The 25746-nt window shown below is 43.5% G+C and overlaps 1 protein-coding gene across 1 annotated transcript in view; it reads right to left on the bottom strand.

Moving 5' to 3' along the window:
* Positions 1–393: 393 nt before the first annotated feature.
* LOC143764781 (sulfotransferase 2B1-like) overlaps positions 394–25746 on the bottom strand; it is a 203345-nt gene continuing 177992 nt past the window's right edge. The window contains exon 7 of the mRNA XM_077250734.1: positions 394–575. Within this exon, the coding sequence (XP_077106849.1) occupies positions 457–575 (119 nt within the window). The 3' untranslated portion in view covers positions 394–456. The remainder of the gene's footprint in view (positions 576–25746) is intronic.

The raw sequence follows: 25746 nt of genomic DNA, 5'->3' as shown, positions 1-25746 counted from the left end.
AAATGTGTCATCTTTAACTTTACAACAGGAACAGAATAGCCGGTCACAGGAGTGCAGAAGGAGAACACAGACACCAGTTTAGGGTAAAGCCACAACGCGTTTCACCCACCTGAAGAAGATGGCACACGCCGTTGAAAAACATATCAGGTGTCCACCTCTAACCTTTAGGTAAAGTGTGTCAGGAATCTGACATCTTTAACTTTAGGCCTTTTAGAAATAATTTAATCTTCAACTTGCTTAACTGTTCACAATAGCAATAATTTTGACCAGGGGTGCCCAAACTTCCACATGCCACTGCAGATAGGGATTCAAAAGGAAAATTGATTTGTATTTCGGATCACCCCTTCAAGCTGTTCTGTACAGGTAATTAATAAAAGCCACATTCAGACCCTGAACATAAAATAGTTTTATTATTTCATTCTTCCTTAGCCGGTCTTAGTTTAGCTTGACACCGCATTATAGACATTCATCCCAGCTGAATTTAATATCAAGGTCTTTCATTTTCTCCTGATAAATTTTATCCATGGTTTCTTTTTGTTTTTGTGTGAAATGGTTTTTCCAGTCACCAATAATTCCTAAAAAGAAAAAAGTTGAATAATTCAGACATTTTGAACTTACATAACTATTTATTATAGATATAGTCCAAAAACCCTCAGGATTGACAGAAATGTTGGCTTTCTAACATAGATGGTTATAGCTATTACTAAATCTGCTAGCTCCTATCTTTTTATGTGATTACAGCTAAGCTACATTCTAATTATTTTTCTGAAGCCTGACAACTCTAAAAAACATATCAGGTGTATACCTCTGACCTTTAGGTAAAGTGTGTCAGGAATCTGACATCTTAAGATCTATATGTGTCCATTAAGCATTTAGATTAAAATATGTTACATACATAAGGTCTATTTCAGACAAGCGTATTAAATGTCTGTGTGCTGTCCATATGCTAAACGGATAGTATACAGACCGCACACTGACCAATGCAAGTCAATGTGCTAGTTCACACAAACTCTTTGGCAATATGTAAAACATTGCAGCATGCCCTATTTTTATTCATATTTTAGATCAGACTAACCCATTATAAATCTCTGGCTGCAAAAACAGATCACATTGGGGTTATCATCTGTATGGTATACATATATTAAGGATGATTGATAACCCTGATGTGATCTGTTTCATATGCATTAAATTCATCTTTTTTTATTTCATATAAATAAAATGTACAATTTTTCATAATTTGGCCCTGAGTACCCACCCATAAGATACAGTGGGTAAAATAAATATTTGATACACTGCAGATTTCGCAAGTTTTCCCACCCACAAAGAATCGAGAGGTGTGTAATTTTTATCATAGCTACACTTCAACTGTGAGAGACAGAATCTAAAAATAAAAAAACAGAAAATCATTATTTATCATTATCATTATCATTATTTTTAAATAATTAAATTGCATTTTATTGCATGAAATAAGTATTTGATCATCTACCAACCAGTAAGAATTTTGGCTTTCACAGACCTGTTTTTAAGAAGCCCTCCTACTCTGCACACATTACCTGTATTAATTGCACCTGTTTGAACTTGTTCCCTGTATAAAAGACACCTGTCCACACAATCGATCAATCGCACTCCAATCTCTCCACCATGGCCAAGACCAAAGAGCTGTCTAAGGACACCAGGGACAAAATTTTAGACTTGCACAAGGCTACCAGACAATAGGCAAGCAGCTTGGTGAGAAGGCAACAACTGTTGGCACAACTATTAGAAAAATGAAGAAATATAGGATTACTGTCAATCTTCTTTGGTCTGGGGCTCCATGCAAAATCTCACCTCATGGGGTAAGGATGATTCTGAGAAAAATCAGGAATAAGCCTAGAACTACACGGGACAACCTGGTCAATGTCCTGAAGAGAGCTGAGACTACAGTCTCAAACATTACTATTAGTAGCACACTACGCTGTCATGGATTAAAATTCTACATGGAAAGAAAGGTCCCCATGCTCATGCCATCACATGTCCTGGCCCTTTTGAAGTTCACCAATGCACATCTGGATGATCCAGAGGAGGCATGGAAGAAGGTCATGTGGTCTGATTAGACAAACTAGAACTTTTGGTATCAACTCCACTTGCCAATTTTAGAAGAGGAATGAGTACAACCCCAAGAACACCGTCCCTACCATGAAGCATGGTGGGGGAAACATCATACTTTGGGGATGCTTTTTTGCAAAGGGGACAGGACGACTCCACCATATTGAAGAGAGGATGTATGGGGTCATCACGTATCATGAGATTTTGGTCAAAAACCTCCTTCCCTCAGGAAAAGAATGTCCTGAAACACATAGCCATGGCAACTAAGAAGTGGCTCCATAAAAAGCATTTCAAGGTCCTAGGGGTGGGCGGGTGACTCCTGGAGACTGTTCCATCACAAGGTATTGTTTGATTTTGATTATAGCAAATGAATGACTTGTCTTGTACTCTTGCCACATGGCAGTACATATCTATTTACTGAGTGTTTAAACATTTGTATACCTTGTATCCAGGGGGACACCCCACCTTGGGCAACTATTGATGCTGGCTACATCTTTTGCCATCTTTTAGCCCCATATATCCGTTTTGTCTGTATACAATCTTTTATAAATATTTAATAAAGGTGTTGATGTTTTTTGGATCTATGACTGCTTGGGTTCTTCTTAGTTTAATTTTAACGTCCTAGAGCGGCCTAGCCAGTATTCAGACCTGAACCCCAAAAAATTATTTGGGAGGATCTGAAACTCAATGTTGCCCAGAGACTGCCTCGAAACCTGAAAGATCTGGAGTAGATCTGTATGGAGGAGAGGACAAACATCCCTGCTGTAGTGTGTGCAAATTTGGTCAAGAACTACAGTTAACTTCTGAACTCTGCAATTGCAAACAAAGGTTTCTATACCAAATATTAAGTTCTGTTTTTCTATTATAACAAATACTTATTTCATGCAATAAAATGCAAATTAATTATATAAAAATTATACAATGTGATTTTCTGGAATTTTTAAGATTCTGTCTCTCACAGTTGAAGTGTACCTACGATAAAAATTACAGACCCCTCTGGGAAAGCTTGCAAAATCGGCAGTATCAAACACTTATTTTCCCCACTGTATGTAAGGTTTTCACTATGTACACCAGTTTAACCTATTAACTTAACCCTAGAACGCATACCTGGGGCCTCGCAGGCCTGCTAGGTTACTTGTTTTCTATTATCTGTAAAACTACATTAGTTAGAATTTTGAAACTCAAGGTAATCCTCAGGTATATAGTTGTTAGTAATATCCAGTTGTTCATATATTTTTATGTTATAGGCATCTCGTATAGCAATGCTTTTTTTGTGAATACCCCAGATTCACGTACCTGGGGCCTTTGAGGCCTGCTTTGGTTTACATGTACTCCTCAGTCTTTTTGTCTGTACTGTTGTTGGGGAAGAACTTATGACTCAGTCTTTATGACTATTGGTCGATGGCTGTTGCTGGGAAGAGTGTGGATTCTGCCTGACATGGTAATGTGATCCTGGAAGGGAGTTTCCCCTCACAAAGTAACTTTCTGGAAAAAATATCACTATGGATAATTATTTTACTAATTTAGAACTGGCCAATTTTTTGCTTCAGAAACAACTAACGCTTGTTGGTACAATGAGACCAAACCGCTGCGAAATTCCACCAATAATGAAGCACAATGCACAGCGACCAATCTACGAGAGTGTATTCGGTTTCTGCAATGAGGCAACAATGGTGTCCTATAAAGCCAAGAAAGAAAAATCTGTGATATTACTGAGCACAATGCATCACGATGAAAGTATTGACACCAATGACAGGAAACAAAAACCTGAAATTATACTTCATTATAATAAGACAAAAGGAGGTGTCGACAAGATGGACGAAATGATTACTGAATGTTCGTGTAAAAGGCAGACTAAACGTTGGCCTGTTGCCCTTTTTTCCAATATCCTTGATGTGTCATCCCTCAATAGCTATATTGTTTATTGTCAAACTAATCCAGAATTCCATGCCAACAGGAAGGACAATAGACGTATATTTTTGACAGAACTTTGTTATGAACTTTTGATGCCTACTATGCTAGAGAGAAGCAGCACAAAATGCTTATCAAGGCAAATTACAGAGGCAATGATCCGATGTGGAATATGCTTTCAGGAACAGCCAGAGCAAAGAGAAAAAAAAAGAAAGCGCTGCTATATTTGTCCAGCAAAGAAAGAAAGAAAATCGGAGCGTTTCTGTTCTACTTGCGGACAAAATGTATGCAGGGAACATTCTGAAGAAAAAATAATATGCAAGAATTGTCGGGGGAATATGTAAAGTGGAAAATAAATATTCCTGCACCAAGTTTGCTACAGACTTTATGTAAAAACTTTTTATAAGAAAAAATGTATCCATCATAAAAAATTGTACTGAGTGAATATATTGGGCGTGCCCGTTTAGTTACATTTTTGTTGTTTTATGTACATAATTTTTTGGGGGAATTATACACATCTTAGGCTATGTTCCAAGTAGCGCTGGGGTTCACCAGAATGGGATCCATAATGGATCTGACCTCCTGGTAACTCCAGCTAAGGCTGATGGAATGCCGGGATTCCACCAGCCTTAGCTGAGGTCACCAGGAGGTCAGATCCATTACGGATCCCCTCCTGGTGGACCCCAGCGCTAGTGGGAATGCATCCTTATTTTGCAAATTTAAAATAAACTTTGAAAAGTATTTTTATTTGAGTTATTCCATGTTATTTGCACACAGGCCTAAAAGGCCCCAGGTACGTGAATATGGGGTAGTCACAAAAAAAGCGTTGCTATACGAAATGCCTATAACATAAAAATATACGAACAACTGGAAATTACTAACAACTATATAGCTGAGGAATACCTAGAGTTTCAAAATTGTAACTAAAAAAAGAGAAAAGACAAGGCGCCCCCAATGTGTCACACTGTTTAAAAAACACACATACAGTCCTTTGTAGGGAATGTGCTCACCTATTGGTGTTGTGAAACTGGGTCACAACTCCCAAGAAGGCATAATCGTAGCAGCAGGTCTCCACAAGAATCCAAAGGGATGCTGGAGGTAATAGTCTTAGGCGAACTGAAGACCGCGCACACGAGGTAGATTTAAGGTGGTTTATTGAAGCCTACGCGTTTCAAGAGCTATCTTGCTCTCTTCTTCAGGGCATATAGTCTATAGACTATATGCCCTGAAGAAGAGAGCAAGATAGCTCTTGAAACGCGTAGGCTTCAATAAACCACCTTAAATCTACCTCGTGTGCGCGGTCTTCAGTTCGCCTAAGAAAATTGTAACTAAAGTAGTTTTACAGAAAATAATAAAAAAGTAACCTGACAGGCCTGCAAGGCCCCAGGTACGCGTTCTACCAGCCTTAGCCGGGGTCACCAGGAGGACAGATCCATTACGAAATCCCATCCAGGCGGACCCCAGAGCTAGTGGGAATGCATGCTTACTTTCAAATAACTTTGAAAAAAAATTTTTTTTGAGTTATTCCATGTTATTTGAAAACAGGCCTCAAAGGCCCCAGGTACGTAATAGTGTAGATTTCTATGGTCACGCATTCTAGGGTTAAAAGGGAACGTCTGCATGAGCTCTTATATTGCGTTTCTCGCCATACTTATTCTATCCCTCTCTCTCCTTGGCCACTCTCATAACTGATCTTGCATTAAATTACATTACTGCAGCCCCCACCATAGCTACTTTCACATTTTGTACTTACAACATCACAGGGTTAAAAAAAATGTTAAAGCTTGCAACGTACCAGAAGGCAATTTTAAATATTATCCAGCCTTGTTCCAGTAGCTTTATGTGTATAGTGAATTAGGCAAGTTCCCTATTGCACTTCATAAGCCCTAACAATTCAAACACTTAAATTCTGAGACCGACTCTGAATGGAGAAACCTATTTCTTAAACAGTTGATTATGGGCTCATATTGATAGTAGCTAACAAAACAGTGGTGGACAAACATTTTGAAACTGACAGATTTTGTTTTTTATACTTTGCTGCTTTAGTGTTTTTAGATAGTTCAGATGTTTATATGGTTATTAAAGTATCAACGTTTCATAAGATTTTAAAATTTTATTGACAAATACATCAAGTTTACAAAACGACTCAATACTTAGTGTTTTCAAGACTTCTGCAATTAACTCTAACATGCTGGATATCCCCTTCTGGTCCAAACCGTGAATGATAACAACCCATTCTTGCCAAATCGGTGCTTAGAGTTCAAACACAATCTATTTGCTTTTGATTGTTCTCCCGCTTTTTGAGGATTAACCACAGGTACTCAATGGGATTGATAACTGTGGAGTTTCCTTGTCATGGACCCAAAATTTAAATTTTTTATTCACCGAGCCATTTAGTTAACACTTTTTCCTTGTGACATGGTGCTCCATCATGCAGAAAATGCACTGTTCGTCACCAAATTGTCCCTGGATCTTTGGTAGAAGTTGATCTTCGAAGATGTGATATTTAGATGCCATTCATGGCAGCGATCTTAGGAAAAATTGGTAGTTGACCTCCTCCCCAGGATGGAAAGCTACACATGGATGGTTTCAGGATACTTTACTTTACTGTTGGCATGACGCAGGAATCACCTTTTCATCTCTGGACATTCATTCTTCTAAATGTCCCAGTCTGAACTATCAGAGAAAATACCCTTACACCAGTCTTTTGCAGTCAAATCTCTGTACTGCCTGGAATGTTATTCTCTAATAATAATAATTAACGTAATAATAATTTTATTTATATAGCGCCAACATATTCCGCAGCGCTTTACAAATTATAGAGGGGATTTGTACAGACAATAGATATTACAGTATAACAGAAATTACAGTTCAAAACAGATACCAAGAGGAATGAGGGCCCTGCTTGCAAGCTTACAAACTATGAGGAAAAGGGGAGACACGAGAGGTGGATGGCAACAATTGCTTTAGTTATTTGGACCAGCCATAGTGTAAGGATCAAGTGTTCATATAAAGCTGCATGAACCAGTTAACAGACTAAGTATGTAACAGTACAGACACAGAGGGCTATTAACTGCATAAATTGTATGAGAACATGATGCGAGGAACCTGATTTTGGTTTAACTTATATGAATTGGCCACACAGGGATAGTTACCGTATTTCGCGGACTATAAGAAGCACCGGACCATAAGACGCACCCCAAATTTGGGGTGAAAATTGCAGAAAAAAAGATTTTTTATAAGATGGGGGTCCGTCTTATTGTCCGAATTTACAGTATCTTACCTGTGGGCTGGTGGTGGCAGAGCAGGGTCACAGGAGGCATGGTGTCGGCAGAGGTTGGGGTAAGGCGGTACGGCGTGCACCTGAGCAGGGTCCCTTCCTGCTTAGGTGGGCGACGCCACGGCCTGGTGTCCATGGGAGGGTGGCAGCAGTGGTTACCGGCAGAGGTGTTGGGATGAGGAGGCACAGTGAGAGGTATGGCGTGAGAGGGGTCCGGGTGAATCCCGTTGTTACCGTGGTGGCAGAGGTGTGGAGACGAGGAGGCGCAGTGAGCGGGGTCCCTTTCCCTGGTGAGGTGATGCAGCAGCCCCGGTAATGCAGCAGAGCCGGGTGAATCCTGTGGTTACCGTGGTGGCAGAGGTGTGGAGATGAGGAGGCGCAGTGAGCGGGGTCCCTTTCCCCGGTGAGGTGATGCAGCAGCTCCGGTAATGCAGCAGGGCCGGGTGAATCCTGTTGTTATCGGTGCGCGCGGCCATCTTCCTGAGGCCGCGCGTTCGCAGATGGAGCTCTGCTGCCTGGGGCTTCAAGAAAATGGCCGCCGCGATCCCCATCTGCGCACGCGTAGCATCCCGCGGCCATTTTCCTGAAGCCCCGGGCAGCAGAGCTCCATCTGCGAACGCGCGGCCTCAGGAAGATGGCCGCGCGCACCGATAACAACAGGATTCACCCGGCCCTGCTGCATTACCGGGGCTGCTGCATCACCTCACCGGGGAAAGGGACCCCGCTCACTGCGCCTCCTCATCTCCACACCTCTGCCGCCGCACCTCTGCCGCCGCACCTCTGCCGCCACGGTCCACGGTAAGCCTGCATTGCGAATATAAGACGCACCCCCCATTTTCCCCCCTTTTTTTGGGGGGAAAAAGTGCGTCTTATATGCCAAAAAATACGGTAGGTTAATGCGTTGAGGCGGTAGGCCAGTCTGAACAAGTGCGTTTTTAGGGCACGCTTAAAACTGTGGGTATTGGGGATTAATCGTATTATCCTGGGTAGCGCATTCCAAAGAATTCGTGAAGCACTTGAAAATTCTTGGAGACGGGAGTGGGAGGTTCTTATTATTGAGGATGCTAACCTCAGGTCATTAACAGAATGGAGAGCATGGGTAGGATGGTAGGCTGAGACCAGGGAGGAGATGTAGGGTGGTGCTGAGCCATAAAGCGCTTTGTGAATGAGGGTAATAGTTTTGTACTGGATTCTGGAGTGGATTGGTAACCAGTGTAATGACTGGCACAGGGTAGAGGCATCGGTGTAACGGTTGGTGAGGAAAATAATCCTGGCAGCAGCATTCAGTACAGATTGGAGCCAGGAGAGTTTGGTAAGAGGGAGGCCGGTATATCTGATGAAGATACCACATATTTATTTTTACTTCATTTATAGTCGGGGGTAGGGGGTTGGAATAGTGTAATTTGAAAGTTTAGATTTTTTTACATTTTTAAAACTTTACTTATTATTTCCTGTAGTGGACTTGAACCTTTAATTGTACAATCACTTTTACTATACATAGAATACCTCAATTTGTGGTATTGCAATAAAGATCAGTCTGGAGCTGAGCTTCACAGGAGTACCAATATGGTAGAGACTGGATCCTTCAGCAGGCCTCAGCAACCATGACAACCTATCAGTGCTGCATGACCTGGATGTACAAAAGCACCGATGCAAGCTCCCTCCACACATGGGAACCCCCACAATCATGTACATGTGCATGCTTTAGCACTAAGAATTTGATCTATATATTTGCATAAAGCTATTCACAAAAGCCTTGCCCTAAGATTGCAAACTTTAATCCTATATGTTATTCGTAGCGAGCAGGTGGGTTTTGTTCCAGGTGGTGAAGCATGAGACACTACGATCAGAAACCATATTCCTGATTGCCTAAGCTTGACTCTTGGTGGCCCTCCCTGTCACTAACTATACATACTTAAAAAGCGTTTGGGTGTTCCTGGAGGTGACTATCTGTAAGATCGGCCAAGGATGAAGAAGTGGGTGATGGCTTTATACCTTAACCCCACTGAACAAAAAAGATTAAGGGCTCCATATCAGGTACTTTTAGGATCAGTAATGGGACCAGATAGGACTGTCACCTTTCTCAAATCCTTTATATTTTGCTCATGGATTCCCTAGCAAACAGCGACAAAATCCAAGCATCTGGCCCCTGGGTTAAATCCTTAAAAGCATTTGGCCCCATCCTTAAAAGTAGTCAGATGATCAATTCAGAGAAATTTTATTTATTTTATTTAGGAAACCCAGTGTTGACTACTGCAAAGGGAGATGATCATTAAAGGATGGAGCAAGGACCAGTGTTTGAGCTGGGACAGCCGAGTAACACCAATCAGTTTTGCTTTGTACAAGACAGAGGTTCTACATTAAATAAGTTGGGGTAAAAATACAATCAAACACAAAGGAAGTCTTCAATCTCCATGGCAAAACATTACTACTTTTCACTAAAATCGGACCGAAAAAAAATGGAAAGAGCTGCCATTATCTTGGTTTCAGAGGACTAATATCCTAAAAATCGATTCACTGCCTAAGCTATTGAACATAATTCAGACATGACATATCGAGTTCTCCAAATTATATTTTTGATAAACTATGTAAGATGTGCTGGTCATTTACTGCATATGTAGAATTGTACGGATCGGGATGTCGTCACGGACAGGAGGCAGATCAAGAGTTAACAAATTTATTAACAGATGGAAACTCCATGCAGGGAGAAAATTAGTATGAGAGGGAGGGTATATCACAATAGCTGGCTGACTGACCCTTCATATTGGGAGATTATGGGTAAGAACCTCGACTGATGTGGTAGAATACTTCTTTGACATGGGCATGATTTTGTTGTTGTGGTTGTGAGTTTCATTACTATTACAAGGCTCGTCCTTGACCTACAGTACATAGTGCTCCATAAAGTATAATTGGCCAAGCATTGCCTTCCATACAGTATAATGGCCCCATATAGTGCTTCATACAGTATAACAGCCCCACATAGTCCTCCATACAGTATAATGACCTTACATAGTGTTCCATACAATATAACGGACCCATATAGTGCTGCATATGTGAGATGTGTGTCGGCTCTCCAGGGAGGTATAATTGAAGAAAAATGTAATTGTACACACTCCTGAATAATCATTGTACTTGTTAATAGATTTTTATTTATAGCTAATGTTGTTAAGTGGAACAAGATGTTGCTGTTGTTTAAGTATGGTTAAGAGACTGTGATATGACTTAACCCCTTTCTGACCTCGGACGGGATAGTACGTCCGAGGTCAGACGCCCCGCTTTGATGCGGGCTCCGGCGGTGAGCCCGCATCAAAGCCGGGACATGTCAGCTGTTTTGAACAGCTGACATGTGCCCGTAATAGGCGCGGGCAGAATCGTGATCTGCCTGCGCCTATTAACTAGTTAAATGCCGCTGTCAAACGCAGACAGCGGCATTTAACTACCGCTTCCGGCTGGGCGGCCGGAAATGATCGCATCGCCGACCCCCGTCACATGATCGGAGGTCGGTGATGCTTCTGAATAGTAACCATAGAGGTCCTTGAGACCGCTATGGTTACTGATCCCCGGCAGCTGTGAGCGCCACCCTGTGGTCGGCGCTCACAGCACTCCTGCATTTCTGCTACATAGCAGCGAGCATCAGATCGCTGCTATGTAGCAGAGGCGATTGCGTTGTGCCTGCCTCTAGCCTCCTATGGAGGCTATTGAAGCATGGCAAAAGTAAAAAAAAAAAAGTAAAAAAAAATGTGAAAAAAATAAAAAATATATAAAAGTTTAAATCACCCCCCTTTCACCCCAATCAAAATAAATCAATTAAAAAAAATCAAACCTACACATATTTGGTATAGCCGCGTTCAGAATCGCCCGATCTATCAATAAAAAAAAGCATTAACCTGATCGCTAAACGGCGTAGTGAGTAAAAAATTCAAAACACCAGAATTACGTTTTTTTTTGGTCACCACGACATTGCATTAAAATGCAATAATGGGCGATCAAAAGAACGTATCTGCACCAAAATGCTATCATTAAAAACGACAGCTCGGCACACAAAAAATAAGCCCTCAACCAACCCTAGATCATGAAAAATGGAGACGCTACGAGTATCGGAAAATGGCGCAATTTTTTTTTTTTTTTCAGCAAAGTTTGGAATTTTTTTTCACCACTTAGATAAAAAATAACCTAGTCATGTTAGGTGTCTATGAGCTCGTACTGACCTGGAGAATCATAATGGCAGGTCAGTCTTAGCATTTACTGAACCTAGCAAAAAAGCCAAGCAAAAAACAAGTGTGGGATTGCACTTTTTTTGCAATTTCACCGCACTTGGAATTTTTTTCCCGTTTTTCTAGTACACGACATGGTAAAACCAATGATGTCGTTTAAAAGTACAACTCGTCCTGCAAAAATAAGCCCTCACATGGCCAAATTGATGGAAAAATAAAAAAGTTACGGCTCTGGGAAGGAGGGGAGCGAAAAACGAACACGGAAAAATGGAAAATCCCAAGGTCATGAAGGGGTTAAATATGTGAAAGGGAGGGTTTTATAAAGAAAAAGACAGGAAGAGGAAGCTCGGCCATCTTGCGCAGAGACTGCAGGAATGAGGAGGGTCTGAAACTGTGCTGGAGGGGAATTTGGTGAAATTCCCTTGAGGGAGCATCTGACTGAGCAAAGAACAGTGGCAGATTGAAGCTGAACTGAAATAGTAACTGTACCTGTCCGGATGCGAGGGTATTCCTGCTGTAAAAGCTGTTAAAGAACAGAAGGAGCCCAGGTCCTATGAAGTGAAAGGTGCCGTATCCTGTGGAAGCGTTATAGCACAAGTCTCATCGGTATTGCTCATCATCTGGAGAAGCTCTGCATCCTCCTGCGTGTCCTGATTGTGTCGTACGGAGCAGACCCGGCAGTGAGAAACACTAAAGGCCCACTGCGGCGCCGCAGTAAGTAAATGTGCATGCATTACATATTTTAGTGCCAAAAGATACATGGCCAGAACAAAACCTTTAGTTAGTTAGTTATGCATATTGACTGTTATGACCCCAATGGCGAGGGTCTCAGAGATATCAGCAAGTCTGCGAAGTACAAAAATCCAGCTCATAGGGCAGTGGTAACTGGGTTGACCATATATCTACTCCTAACGCCAACACTAGAAGTAGCCGGGGAACATGCCTACGTTGGTCGCTAGATGTCTCGCGCCAGCCGGAGAGCTAACTACCCCTAGAAGAGGAAAACAAAGACCTCTCTTGCCTCCAGAGAAAAGACCCCAAAGGTAGGATAGAAGCCCCCCACAAATAATAACGATGAGGTAAGAGGAAATGACAAACACAGAGATGAAATAGGTTTAGCAAAGAGAGGCCCACTTACTAATAGCAGAATGTAGTAAGATAACTTATATGGTCAACAAAAACCCTATCAAAAATCCACACTGGAGATTCAAGAACCCCCGAACCGTCTAACGGCCGGGGGGAGAACACCAGCCACCCTAGAGCTTCCAGCAAGGTCAGGATACAGATTATATACAAGCTGGACAAAAATGCAAACAAAAACAAAAAGCAAAAAAGCAGACTTAGCTTAATCACGCAGGAACCAGGATCAGAAGACAAGAGCACTACAGATTAGCTCTGATATCAACGTTGCCAGGCATAGAACTGAAGGTCCAGGGAGCTTATATAGCAACGCCCCTGACCTAACGACCCAGGTGAGCATACAAGGAATGAAAGACATACCTAGAGTAAAATCACTAGTAGCCACTAGAGGGAGCCAAAAGGTAAATTCACAACAGTACCCCCCCCTTAGTGAGGGGTCACCGAACCCTCACCAAGACCACCAGGGCGATCAGGATGAGCGGCGTGAAAGGCACGAACTAAATCGGCCGCATGCACATCAGAGGCGACCACCCAGGAATTATCCTCCTGACCATAGCCCTTCCACTTGACCAGGTACTGAAGCCTCCGCCTGGAGAGACGAGAATCTAAGATCTTCTCCACTACGTACTCCAACTCGCCTTCAACCAACACCGGAGCAGGAGGCTCAGCAGAAGGGACCACAGGCACAACGTACCGCCGCAACAAGGACCTATGAAATACGTTGTGAATGGCAAACGACACCGGAAGATCCAGGCGAAAGGATACAGGATTAAGGATCTCCAATATCCTGTAAGGACCAATGAATCGAGGCTTAAATTTGGGAGAGGAGACCTTCATAGGAACAAATCGAGAAGACAGCCATACCAAATCCCCAACGCGAAGTCGGGGACCCACACCGCGGCGGCGGTTGGCAAAACGCTGAGCCTTCTCCTGTGACAACTTCAAGTTGTCCACCACATGATTCCAGATCCGCTGCAACCTATCCACCACAGAATCCACCCCAGGACAGTCAGAAGGCTCCACATGCCCCGAGGAAAAACGAGGATGGAAACCAGAGTTGCAGAAAAATGGTGAAACCAAGGTGGCAGAACTAGCCCGATTATTAAGGGCAAATTCAGCCAATGGCAAGAAGGTCACCCAATCATCCTGATCAGAAGAGACAAAACACCTCAAATACGCCTCCAGAGTCTGATTAGTTCGTTCTGTCTGTCCGTTAGTCTGTGGATGAAAAGCGGACGAAAACGACAAATCAATGCCCATCCTACCACAAAAGGATCGCCAGAACCTGGAAACAAACTGGGATCCTCTGTCCGACACAATATTCTCAGGAATGCCGTGCAAACGAACCACGTTCTGGAAGAACACAGGAACCAGATCAGAAGAGGAAGGCAGCTTAGGTAGAGGAACCAGATGGACCATCTTGGAGAAACGATCACATATCACCCAGATGACAGACATGCCCTGAGACACCGGAAGATCCGAAATGAAATCCATAGAGATGTGTGTCCAAGGTCTCTTCGGGACAGGCGAGGGCAAGAGCAACCCGCTGGCACGAGAACAGCAAGGCTTAGCTCGAGCACAAGTACCACAGGACTGCACAAATGACCGCACATCCCTTGACAAGGAAGGCCACCAAAAGGACCTGGCTACCAGATCTCTGGTGCCAAAAATTCTCGGGTGCCCTGCCAACACCGAGGAATGAACCTCGGAAATGACTCTGCTGGTCCATTTAGCAGGCACAAACAATCTGTCAGGTGGACAAGAGTCAGGCCTACCAGCCTGAAATCTCTGCAACACACGTCGCAGATCTGGAGAAATAGCTGACAAGATAACTCCTTCCTTAAGAATACCCACAGGTTCAGCGACTCCAGGAGCATCAGGCACAAAGCTCCTAGACAGAGCATCTGCCTTCACATTCTTAGAACCTGGTAAATACGAGACCACAAAGTCAAAACGGGAGAAAAACAATGACCAGCGGGCCTGTCTAGGATTCAGGCGTTTAGCAGACTCGAGGTACATCAGATTTTTGTGATCAGTCAAGACCACCACACGATGCTTAGCACCCTCGAGCCAATGACGCCACTCCTCAAATGCCCACTTCATGGCCAACAACTCCCGATTGCCCACGTCATAATTTCGCTCTGCCGGCGAAAACTTCCTAGAGAAAAAGGCACAAGGTCTCATAGTAGAGCAACCAGGGCCTCTTTGCGACAAAACGGCCCCTGCCCCAATCTCCGAAGCATCCACCTCAACTTGAAAGGGAAGTGAGATGTCAGGCTGGCACAAAACAGGCGCCGAAGTAAACTGGCGTTTCAACTCCTGGAAAGCCTCCACGGCAGCAGGAGCCCAGTTAGCCACATCAGAGCCTTTCTTGGTCATATCCGTCAACGGTTTAACAACGCTAGAAAAATTAGCGATAAAACGACGGTAGAAGTTAGCAAAACCCAAGAACTTCTGAAGACTCTTAACTGACGAGGGTTGAGTCCAATCATGAATAGCTCGGACCTTGACTGGGTCCATCTCCACAGCAGAAGGGGAAAAAATGAACCCTAAAAAGGGAACCTTCTGTACACCAAAGAGACACTTTGAGCCTTTAACAAACAAAGAATTTTCACGCAAAATCTTGAAAACCATCCTGACCTGCTCCACATGCGAGTCCCAATCATCAGAAAAAACCAGAATATCATCCAGATAAACGATCAAAAATTTATCCAGATACTTCCGGAAAATGTCATGCATAAAGGACTGAAAAACTGAAGGTGCATTAGAAAGCCCAAATGGCATCACCAAGTACTCAAAATGACCTTCGGGCGTATTGAATGCGGTTTTCCATTCATCTCCTTGCTTAATGCGCACAAGGTTGTACGCACCACGAAGGTCTATCTTGGTGAACCACTTGGCACCTTTAATCCGGGCAAACAAGTCTGACAACAGCGGCAAAGGATACTGAAATTTGACAGTGATCTTATTTAAAAGCCGATAGTCAATACAAGGCCTCAAAGATCCGTCCTTTTTGGCCACAAAAAAGAATCCCGCACCAAGAGGGGAAGAAGAAGGACGGATATGCCCCTTCTCCAGAGACTCCTTGATATATGAACGCATTGCGGTATGTTCAGGTACCGACAGATTAAACAGTCTTCCCTTAGGAAACTTACTGCCTGGAATCAAATCTATTGCACAGTCACATTCCCGATGAGGAGGCAATGCACTTGACCTAGACTCGCTGAAGACATCCTGATAATCAGACAAATACGCCGGAACTTCCGAAGGCGTAGAAGTAGCAATAGACACGGGCAGGGAATCACCATGAATTCCATGACAGCCCCAACTTGACACTGACATTGCCTTCCAGTCCAAGACTGGATTATGGGTCTGTAACCATGGCAAACCCAAAACAACCAAATCATGCATCTTATGCAGAACAAGAAAACGTATCACCTCCCGATGTTCAGGAGTAGGGTTGAGCGAAACGGGTCGATCATTTTCAAAAGTCGCCGACTTTTGGTTAAGTCGGCGTCTCATGAAACCCGATCCGACCCCTGTGCTTGTCGGCCATGCGGTACGCGACTTTCGCGCCAAAGTCGCGTTTCAATGACGCGAAAAGCGCCATTTCTCAGCCAATGAAGGTGAACGCAGAGTGTGGGCAGCGTGATGACATAGGTCCTGGTCCCCACCATCTTAGAGAAGGGCATTGCAGTGATTGGCTTGCTGTCTGCGGCGTCACAGGGGCTATAAAGGGGCATTCCCGCCGACCGCCATCTTACTGCTGCTGATCTGAGCTTAGGGAGAGGTTGCTGCCGCTTCGTCAGAAGCAGGGAGAGCGTTAGGCAGGGTCCACTAACCACCAAACCGCTTGTGCTGCAGCGATTTCCACTGTCCAACACCACCTTCGGTGTGCAGGGACAGTGGAAGCTATTTTTTTTTTTTTTCCCCTCAGCGCTGTAGCTCATTGGGCTGCCGTAGAAGGCTCCGTGATAGCTGTATTGCTGTGTGTACGCCACTGTGGAAACCAACTGCTTTTTTCAAAGCACATATCCTCTTGTTCCTTCCTTTCTGCACAGCTATCTTTTTTGTTTGTCCACACTTTTTATTTAATTTGTGCATCAGTCCACTCCTATTGCTGCCTGCCATACCTGGCTGAGATTACTGCAGGGAGATAGTAATTGTAGGACAGTCCCTGTTTATTTTTTTATTTTTTTGTGGGAGATTAAGATTGGCATTTCTGCTACAGTGCCATCCCTGTGTGTGCCATCTCTCACTGAGTGGGCCATAGAAAGCCTATTTATTTTTTCCGTGATTTGTGTTCTAAATTCTACCTCAACAAAAAAACACTACATCAATCAGTGGGAGAAAAATATTGGCCTCAGTCAGGGCTTGTGTGCCACTGCTGTGTGTGCTATCTCTCATTCAGTGGGCTATAGAAAGCCTATTTATTTATTTATTTTTTTTAATATTATTTGGTTTCTAAAGTCTCCCTGAAAAAAAAAAAATACCTAAAAAAACAGTGGGAGAGTAATATTGCCCTTTCAGCTTGTGTGCCAGTCTTGACTCCTGGGTGTGCCACCTTTCTCTCTCATTCAGTGGGCCATAGAAAGGCTATTTATTTTTTTTTTTTTTTTAATATTATTTGGTTTCTAAAGTCTCCCTGAAAAAAAAAAAATACATAAAAAAACAGTGGGAGAGTAATATTGCCCTTTCAGCTTGTGTGCCAGTCTTGACTCCTGGGTGTGCCACCTCTCTCTCTAATTGTGGGCCATAGAAAGCCTTTTAATTTTTTTCCTTCATTTGTGTTTTAAAATCTACCTCAACACAAAAACACTACATCAGTCAGTGGGAGAAAAATATTGGCCTCAGTCAGGGCTTGTGTGCCACTCCTGTGCGTGCCATCTCTCATTCAGTGGGCCATAGAAAGCCTTGTTTTTTTTGTTTTTTTTTTATATTATTTGGTTTCTAAAGTCTCCCTGAAAATAAAAAAAAAAAAACAGTGGGAGAGTAATATTGCCCTTTCAGCTTGTGCGCCAGTCTTGACTCCTGGGTGTGCCTTTTAATTTTTTTCCTTCATTTGTGTTTTAAAATCTACCTCAACACAAAAACACTACATCAGTCAGTGGGAGAAAAATATTGGCCTCAGTCAGGGCTTGTGTGCCACTCCTGTGCGTGCCATCTCTCATTCAGTGGGCCATAGAAAGCCTTGTTTTTTTTGTTTTTTTTTAATATTATTTGGTTTCTAAAGTCTCCCTGAAAATAAAAAAAAAAAAACAGTGGGAGAGTAATATTGCCCTTTCAGCTTGTGCGCCAGTCTTGACTCCTGGGTGTGCCACCTTTCTCTCTCATTCAGTGGGCCATAGAAAGGCTATTTATTTTTTGTTTTTTTTTTAATATTATTTGGTTTCTAAAGTCTCCCTGAAAATAAAAAAAAAAAGTTAAAAAAACAGTGGGAGAGTAATATTGCCCTTTCAGCTTGTGCGCCAGTCTTGACTCCTGGGTGTGCCACCTTTCTCTCTCATTCAGTGGGCCATAGAAAGGCTATTTATTTTTTTTGTTTTTTTAATATTATTTGGTTTCTAAAGTCTCCCTGAAAATAAAAAAAAAAAAACAGTGGGAGAGTAATATTGCCCTTTCAGCTTGTGCGCCAGTCTTGACTCCTGGGTGTGCCACCTTTCTCTCTCATTCAGTGGGCCATAGAAAGGCTATTTATTTTTTTTGTTTTTTTAATATTATTTGGTTTCTAAAGTCTCCCTGAAAATAAAAAAAAAAAAAAACAGTGGGAGAGTAATATTGCCCTTTCAGCTTGTGCGCCAGTCTTGACTCCTGGGTGTGCCACCTTTCTCTCTCATTCAGTGGGCCATAGAAAGGCTATTTATTTTTTTTTTGTTTTTTTTTTAATATTATTTGGTTTCTAAAGTCTCCCTGAAAATAAAAAAAAAAAGTTAAAAAAACAGTGGGAGAGTAATATTGCCCTTTCAGCTTGTGCGCCAGTCTTGACTCCTGGGTGTGCCACCTTTCTCTCTCATTCAGTGGGCCATAGAAAGGCTATTTATTTTTTGTTTTTTTTTTAATATTATTTGGTTTCTAAAGTCTCCCTGAAAATAAAAAAAAAAAGTTAAAAAAACAGTGGGAGAGTAATATTGCCCTTTCAGCTTGTGCGCCAGTCTTGACTCCTGGGTGTGCCACCTTTCTCTCTCATTCAGTGGGCCATAGAAAGGCTATTTATTTTTTGGTTTTTTTTTAATATTATTTGGTTTCTAAAGTCTCCCTGAAAATAAAAAAAAAAAGTTAAAAAAACAGTGGGAGAGTAATATTGCCCTTTCAGCTTGTGCGCCAGTCTTGACTCCTGGGTGTGCCACCTTTCTCTCTCATTCAGTGGGCCATAGAAAGGCTATTTATTTTTTTTGTTTTTTTAATATTATTTGGTTTCTAAAGTCTCCCTGAAAATAAAAAATAAAAAACTTAAAAAAACAGTGGGAGAGTAATATTGCCCTTTCAGCTTGTGTGCCAGTCTTGACTCCTGGGTGTGCCACCTTTCTCTCTCATTCAGTGGGCCATAGAAAGGCTATTTATTTTTTGTTTTTTTTTTAATATTATTTGGTTTCTAAAGTCTCCCTGAAAATAAAAAAAAAAAGTTAAAAAAACAGTGGGAGAGTAATATTGCCCTTTCAGCTTGTGCGCCAGTCTTGACTCCTGGGTGTGCCACCTTTCTCTCTCATTCAGTGGGCCATAGAAAGGCTATTTATTTTTTGTTTTTTTTTTAATATTATTTGGTTTCTAAAGTCTCCCTGAAAATAAAAAAAAAAAGTTAAAAAAACAGTGGGAGAGTAATATTGCCCTTTCAGCTTGTGTGCCAGTCTTGACTCCTGGGTGTGCCACCTCTCTCTCTAATTGTGGGCCATAGAAAGCCTTTTAATTTTTTTCCTTCATTTGTGTTTTAAAATCTACCTCAACACAAAAACACTACATCAGTCAGTGGGAGAAAAATATTGGCCTCAGTCAGGGCTTGTGTGCCACTCCTGTGCGTGCCATCTCTCATTCAGTGGGCCATAGAAAGCCTTGTTTTTTTTTGTTTTTTTTAATATTATTTGGTTTCTAAAGTCTCCCTGAAAATAAAAAAAAAAAAACAGTGGGAGAGTAATATTGCCCTTTCAGCTTGTGCGCCAGTCTTGACTCCTGGGTGTGCCACCTTTCTCTCTCATTCAGTGGGCCATAGAAAGGCTATTTATTTTTTTTTTGTTTTTTTTTTAATATTATTTGGTTTCTAAAGTCTCCCTGAAAATAAAAAAAAAAAGTTAAAAAAACAGTGGGAGAGTAATATTGCCCTTTCAGCTTGTGCGCCAGTCTTGACTCCTGGGTGTGCCACCTTTCTCTCTCATTCAGTGGGCCATAGAAAGGCTATTTATTTTTTTTGTTTTTTTAATATTATTTGGTTTCTAAAGTCTCCCTGAAAATAAAAAAAAAAAAACTTAAAAAAACAGTGGGAGAGTAATATTGCCCTTTCAGCTTGTGTGCCAGTCTTGACTCCTGGGTGTGCCACCTTTCTCTCTCATTCAGTGGGCCATAGAAAGGCTATTTATTATTTTTTTTTTTTTTTAATATTATTTGGTTTCTAAAGTCTCCCTGAAAATAAAAAAAAAAGTTAAAAAAACAGTGGGAGAGTAATATTGCCCTTTCAGCTTGTGCGCCAGTCTTGACTCCTGGGTGTGCCACCTTTCTCTCTCATTCAGTGGGCCATAGAAAGGCTATTTATTTTTTTTGTTTTTTTAATATTATTTGGTTTCTAAAGTCTCCCTGAAAATAAAAAAAAAAAGTTAAAAAAACAGTGGGAGAGTAGTATTGCCCTTTCAGCTTGTGTGCCAGTCTTGACTCCTGGGTGTGCCACCTCTCTCTCTAATTGTGGGCCATAGAAAGCCTTTAAATTTTTTTCCTTCATTTGTGTTTTAAAATCTACCTCAACACAAAAACACTACATCAGTCAGTGGGAGAAAAATATTGGCCTCTGTCAGGGCTTGTGTGCCACTCCTGTGCGTGCCATCTCTCATTCAGTGGGCCATAGAAAGGCTTTTTTTTTTTTTTTTTTTTTTTTAAATATTCTTGGGTTTCTAAAGTCTCCCTGAGAAAAAAAAAAAAATTAATTAGGTGGGAGATTAATATTGACAATAGTGCTTGAGTGACAGTCCTGCGTGTGTGTCATCTCTGTGATTTGGTGCCACAGAAAACAGAGTGTGTAACATTGTGCCTGATTTTCGTTGTGGTCTCACCAACCTGTTAAGGGATATAGAAATCATACTGAAGTTATAGCTCACCGTGTAAGTTGTTTGACAGCAACAAATAAAGTTACTTTGGTTAAGATTTTAAAACAATGAGGAAGTCTGGTGCAAGAGGTCGTCGTGGGCGTTCATTGTCAGCTGGTAATGATGGTAGTGGTAGTGGAGCATCAGGTGGTCGTGGGGATAAAAATATTCCACCTAAGTCTGGAGCTGTGGAGCCAGTTTCGTCGTCAGGCTACACAAGGCCTCGAACGCTCTCTTTTCTGGGAGTAGGAAAACCGCTTTTAAAGGCGGAGCAGCAACAGCAAGTTTTGGCTTACATTGCAGACTCAGCCTCTAGCTCTTTTGCCTCCTCTTCAGAAACTGGTAAATGTAAAAGCAGCGCGTCGCTTGTGGATGTTCACGGTCAGGGACAAGTCGCTTCCTTGTCCTCCTCAGCAAAAACTACAACAAGAGAGAAGGATGCAGCAGGCGACACAACGGGTCACTCCATGGAGCTCTTTACACATACCGTCCCTGGCTTAGAAAGTGAAACATTTAACAGGCCATGCCCATTACAAGTAGATTCTGACATGGAGTGCACTGATGCACAGCCACAGCCAGAGTACTATGCTGCTCCTTTGACTCAGACCACCACATTGCCCTCTCAGGGTACAGATCCACAATCAGACCCTGATGAGACTATGTTGCCCCGCCACGAACGCTATACCACCGACCGACACAGTGACACAGACGAAGTTGCACATGAGCTCGAAGAGGAGGTAATAGATGACCCAGTTATTGACCCCGATTGGCAGCCATTGGGGGAACAGGGTGCAGGCGGCAGTAGTTCAGAAGCGGAGGTGGAGGAGGGGCCGCAGCAGGCATCAACATCGCAACAGGTTCCATCTGCCGGGCCCGTATCTGGCCCAAAACGCGTGTCAAAGCCAAAACCTGTTGGAGGACAGCGTGGCCATCCGGTTAAAGCTCAGTCTGCAATCCCTGAAAAGGGATCCGAGTCTAGGAAGTGTGCAGTCTGGCATTTTTTTAAACAACATCCAACTGATCAGCGCAAAGTCATCTGTCAAAAATGTTCAACTAGCTTAAGCAGAGGTCAGAATCTGAAAAGTCTAAATACTAGTTGCATGCATAGACACTTAACCACCATGCATTTTCAAGCCTGGACTAACTACCAAACGTCCCTTAAGGTTGTAGCACCCTCGGCCAATGAAGCTAGTCAGCAACGCAACATCCCTTCCGTCACTGTAAGGCCACCATTTTCCGCACCACCGGCAGTATCTGTGCAGGTTTCTTTGCCAGCCAAAAGCAGTCAGGGTCAGGGAATCACCAGTTTTGTAGGAGGAAATATTGCATCTAGGGCACCGGCGGAAACAATACCGTCTCCAACCGTCTCTCAGTCTGCCATGTACACCGGCACACCCGAAAGTTCCACGATCTCCAGCTCTCCAGTCCAGCTCACCCTACATGAGACTCTGGTTAGAAAAAGGAAGTACTTATCCTCGCATCCGCGTACACAGGGTTTTAACGCCCACATAGCTAGACTAATCTCGTTAGAGATGATGCCCTACCGGTTAGTTGAAAGCGAAGCTTTCAAAGCCCTGATGGAGTACGCTGAACCACGATACGAGCTACCCAGTCGACACTTTTTTTCCAGAAAAGCCATCCCAGCCCTGCACCAGCATGTTAAACAGCGCATCGTCCATGCACTCAGGCAATCTGTGAGTACAAAGGTGCACCTGACTACAGATGCATGGACCAGTAGGCATGGCCAGGGACGTTATGTGTCCATCACGGCACACTGGGTGAATGTGGTGGATGCAGGGTCCACAGGCGACATCAATTTAGGGACAGTTGTGCCTAGCCCACGGTCTAGGAAACAGTTGGCTGTAGGCGTTCGCACCCCCTCCTCCTCCTCCTCCTCGTCCTCCTGCAGAAGCTACAGCTCTTCCACAGAACGCAGTCTGCCAACCACTCCATCGGCAGATGACACTGTTGCACACCAGTTGTCCCATTATGGGCCAGCTACTGCCAAGCGTCAGCAGGCTGTATTGGCTATGAAGTGTTTGGGCGACAACAGACACACCGCGGAAGTTCTGTCCGAGTTCTTGCAACAAGAAACGCAGTCGTGGCTGGGCACAGTAGATCTTGAGGCAGGCAAGGTAGTGAGTGATAACGGAAGGAATTTCATGGCTGCCATCTCCCTTTCCCAACTGAAACACATTCCTTGCCTGGCTCACACCTTAAACCTGGTGGTGCAGTGCTTATTGAAAACTTATCCTGGGTTCTCCGACCTGCTCCTCAAAGTGCGTGCACTTTGCTCACATATCCGACGTTCGCCTGTACACGCCAGCCGTATGCAGACCTATCAGCGGTCTTTGAACCTTCCCCAGCATCGCCTAATCATAGACGTTGCAACAAGGTGGAACTCAACACTGCACATGCTTCAGAGACTGTGCGAACAGAGGCGTGCTGTTATTTATTTGTGGGAGGATACACGGGCAGGCAGTAGGATGGCAGACATGGAGTTGTCAGGTGTGCAGTGGTCTAAGATACAAGACATGTGTCAAGTCCTTCAGTGTTTTGAGGAATGCACACGGCTGGTTAGTGCAGACAACGCCGTACTAAGCATGAGCATCCCCCTAATGCGTCTGCTGATGCAAAGTTTGACGCACATAAAGGAGCAGGCGTCTGCACCAGAGGAAGAGGAAAGCCTTGATGACAGTCAGCCATTGTCTGGTCAGGGCAGTGTACAGGACGAGGTAGCGGGCGAAGAGGAGGTGGAGGACGAGGAGGATGATGGGGATGAGTATATTTTTAATGCGGAACCTTTCCCGGGGGCACAGGAAATTGGTTGCGTGTCACGGCCGGGTTCTGGTTTTTGGAGGGACACAAGTGACGTAGATTTGCCTGCAACTGCCCCTCAACCAATCACAACCGGAGATTTGACAACTGGAACTTTGGCCCACATGGCGGATTATGCCTTACGTATCCTAAAAAGGGACACACGCATTACGAAAATGATGAACGATGACGATTACTGGTTGGCCTGCCTCCTTGATCCACGCTATAAAGGCAAATTGCAAAATATTATGCCACATGAGAACTTGGAACTAATATTAGCAACCAAACAATCAACTCTTGTTGACCGTTTGCTTCAGGCATTCCCAGCACACAGCGCACGTGATCGTTCTCACACGAGCTCCAGGGGGCAGCAGACTAGGAGTGTTAGGGGTGCACACATCAGAAGTGGCGTTGGACAGAGGGGTTTTCTGACCAGGTTGTGGAGTGATTTTGCTATGACCGCAGACAGGACAGGTACTGCTGCATCAATTGAAAGTGACAGGAGACAACATTTGTCCAGTATGGTTACTAACTATTTTTCATCCCTTATCGATGTTCTCCCTCAACCGTCATTCCCATTTGATTACTGGGCCTCCAAATTAGACACCTGGCCAGAATTGGCAGAATATGCATTGCAGGAGCTTGCTTGCCCGGCAGCAAGTGTCCTATCAGAAAGAGTATTCAGTGCTGCAGGTTCAATATTAACCGAAAAAAGGACTCGTCTGGCTACCCAAAATGTTGACGATCTAACATTCATTAAAATGAACCACAACTGGATTTCGAAATCTTTTGCCCCACCTTGCCCGGCCGACACCTAGCTTTCCTATGAAAAGCTCTTGCCTGTGAATTACTTTTCTAATGTCTAATTTGCTGCAGCTGATTGTACAGCATACGACATGTTTACACCTCCCTAAATGGCCAAACTCCCCACACGGGGCCGTGGTATCGCGACTTGGCGCAAGCACCCGTGAGACTGCTGTTTGTCTGAAGAGGTGGGTGTGCTCGCTTTTGGTTGACGGCATTGCTACTGGGTCCCTCATAGTACAATGTAGTGTCTCTGGCGGTGGTGGTGCGCACCCAACGTCAGACACACCGTTGTAACATGAGTGGCCCTGGGGCGGTCCCGCCGGCCTCAAGAGAGTTCCCCCCTACCCCAGCTCAAAATGGGCTCTACCACGTGCAAAATTATGTCGCACAGCTCCACCAATCTTTAGTCTATTCGCTGACATCATTCAATGTCTGGCACTGACAATACAAATTTGTAGACATCTATGATGCAACTTAAAGTTGTCTGTGTCTGTGTCCTATATTGGCACCATTAAATAGTTACTGCCAAATTACTATGTCAGAAACTCAGCAGATGAGCCCACCCCTGTACCAAAGTATGCCACCTTTTTTTTTGTTTTGGTTGTTTTGCGATACATTAACATCTATTTATATTTTGGGAGTACTGGGACAGACACTCCTTGCACTACTCCTCCACTCACCACCAAGCTGCCTGTGTATCCATGTAACCGATGTAAAACTGCCATGAGCCTATTGTTTGTTATTTTAGGCCTTTGAAGCCTTTCTGCGCTCCCTCCTTCCACTAGGCCTCCACTGACCAGACCACTGCTGCCCGTGTACCCCTGGAACCAATTATAAAGTGCCTACAGCCAGCCCAATTTTATTATGTTAGGCCTCTGAAGCCTGTCTGCGGTCCCTCCTTCCACTAGGCCTCCACTGACCAGACCACTGCTGCCCGTGTACCCCTGGAACCTATTATAAAGTGCCTACAGCCAGCCCAATTTTATTATGTTAGGCCTTTGAAGCCTGTCTGCGGTCCCTCCTTCCACTAGGCCTCCACTCACCTGCCCACTGCTGCCCGTGTACCCCTGGAACCTATTATAAAGTGCCTACAGCCAGCCCAATTTTATTATGTTAGGCCTTTGAAGCCTGTCTGCGGTCCCTCCTTCCACTAGGCCTCCACTGACCAGACCACTGCTGCCCGTGTACCCCTGGAACCTATTATAAA

Source organism: Ranitomeya variabilis, chromosome 4 (assembly GCF_051348905.1).
Source record: "Ranitomeya variabilis isolate aRanVar5 chromosome 4, aRanVar5.hap1, whole genome shotgun sequence".
Lineage (NCBI taxonomy): Eukaryota > Metazoa > Chordata > Amphibia > Anura > Dendrobatidae > Ranitomeya > Ranitomeya variabilis.
Note: the sequence above shows the minus strand (reverse complement) of the source record. Positions and strands in the feature narration are given on the sequence as shown.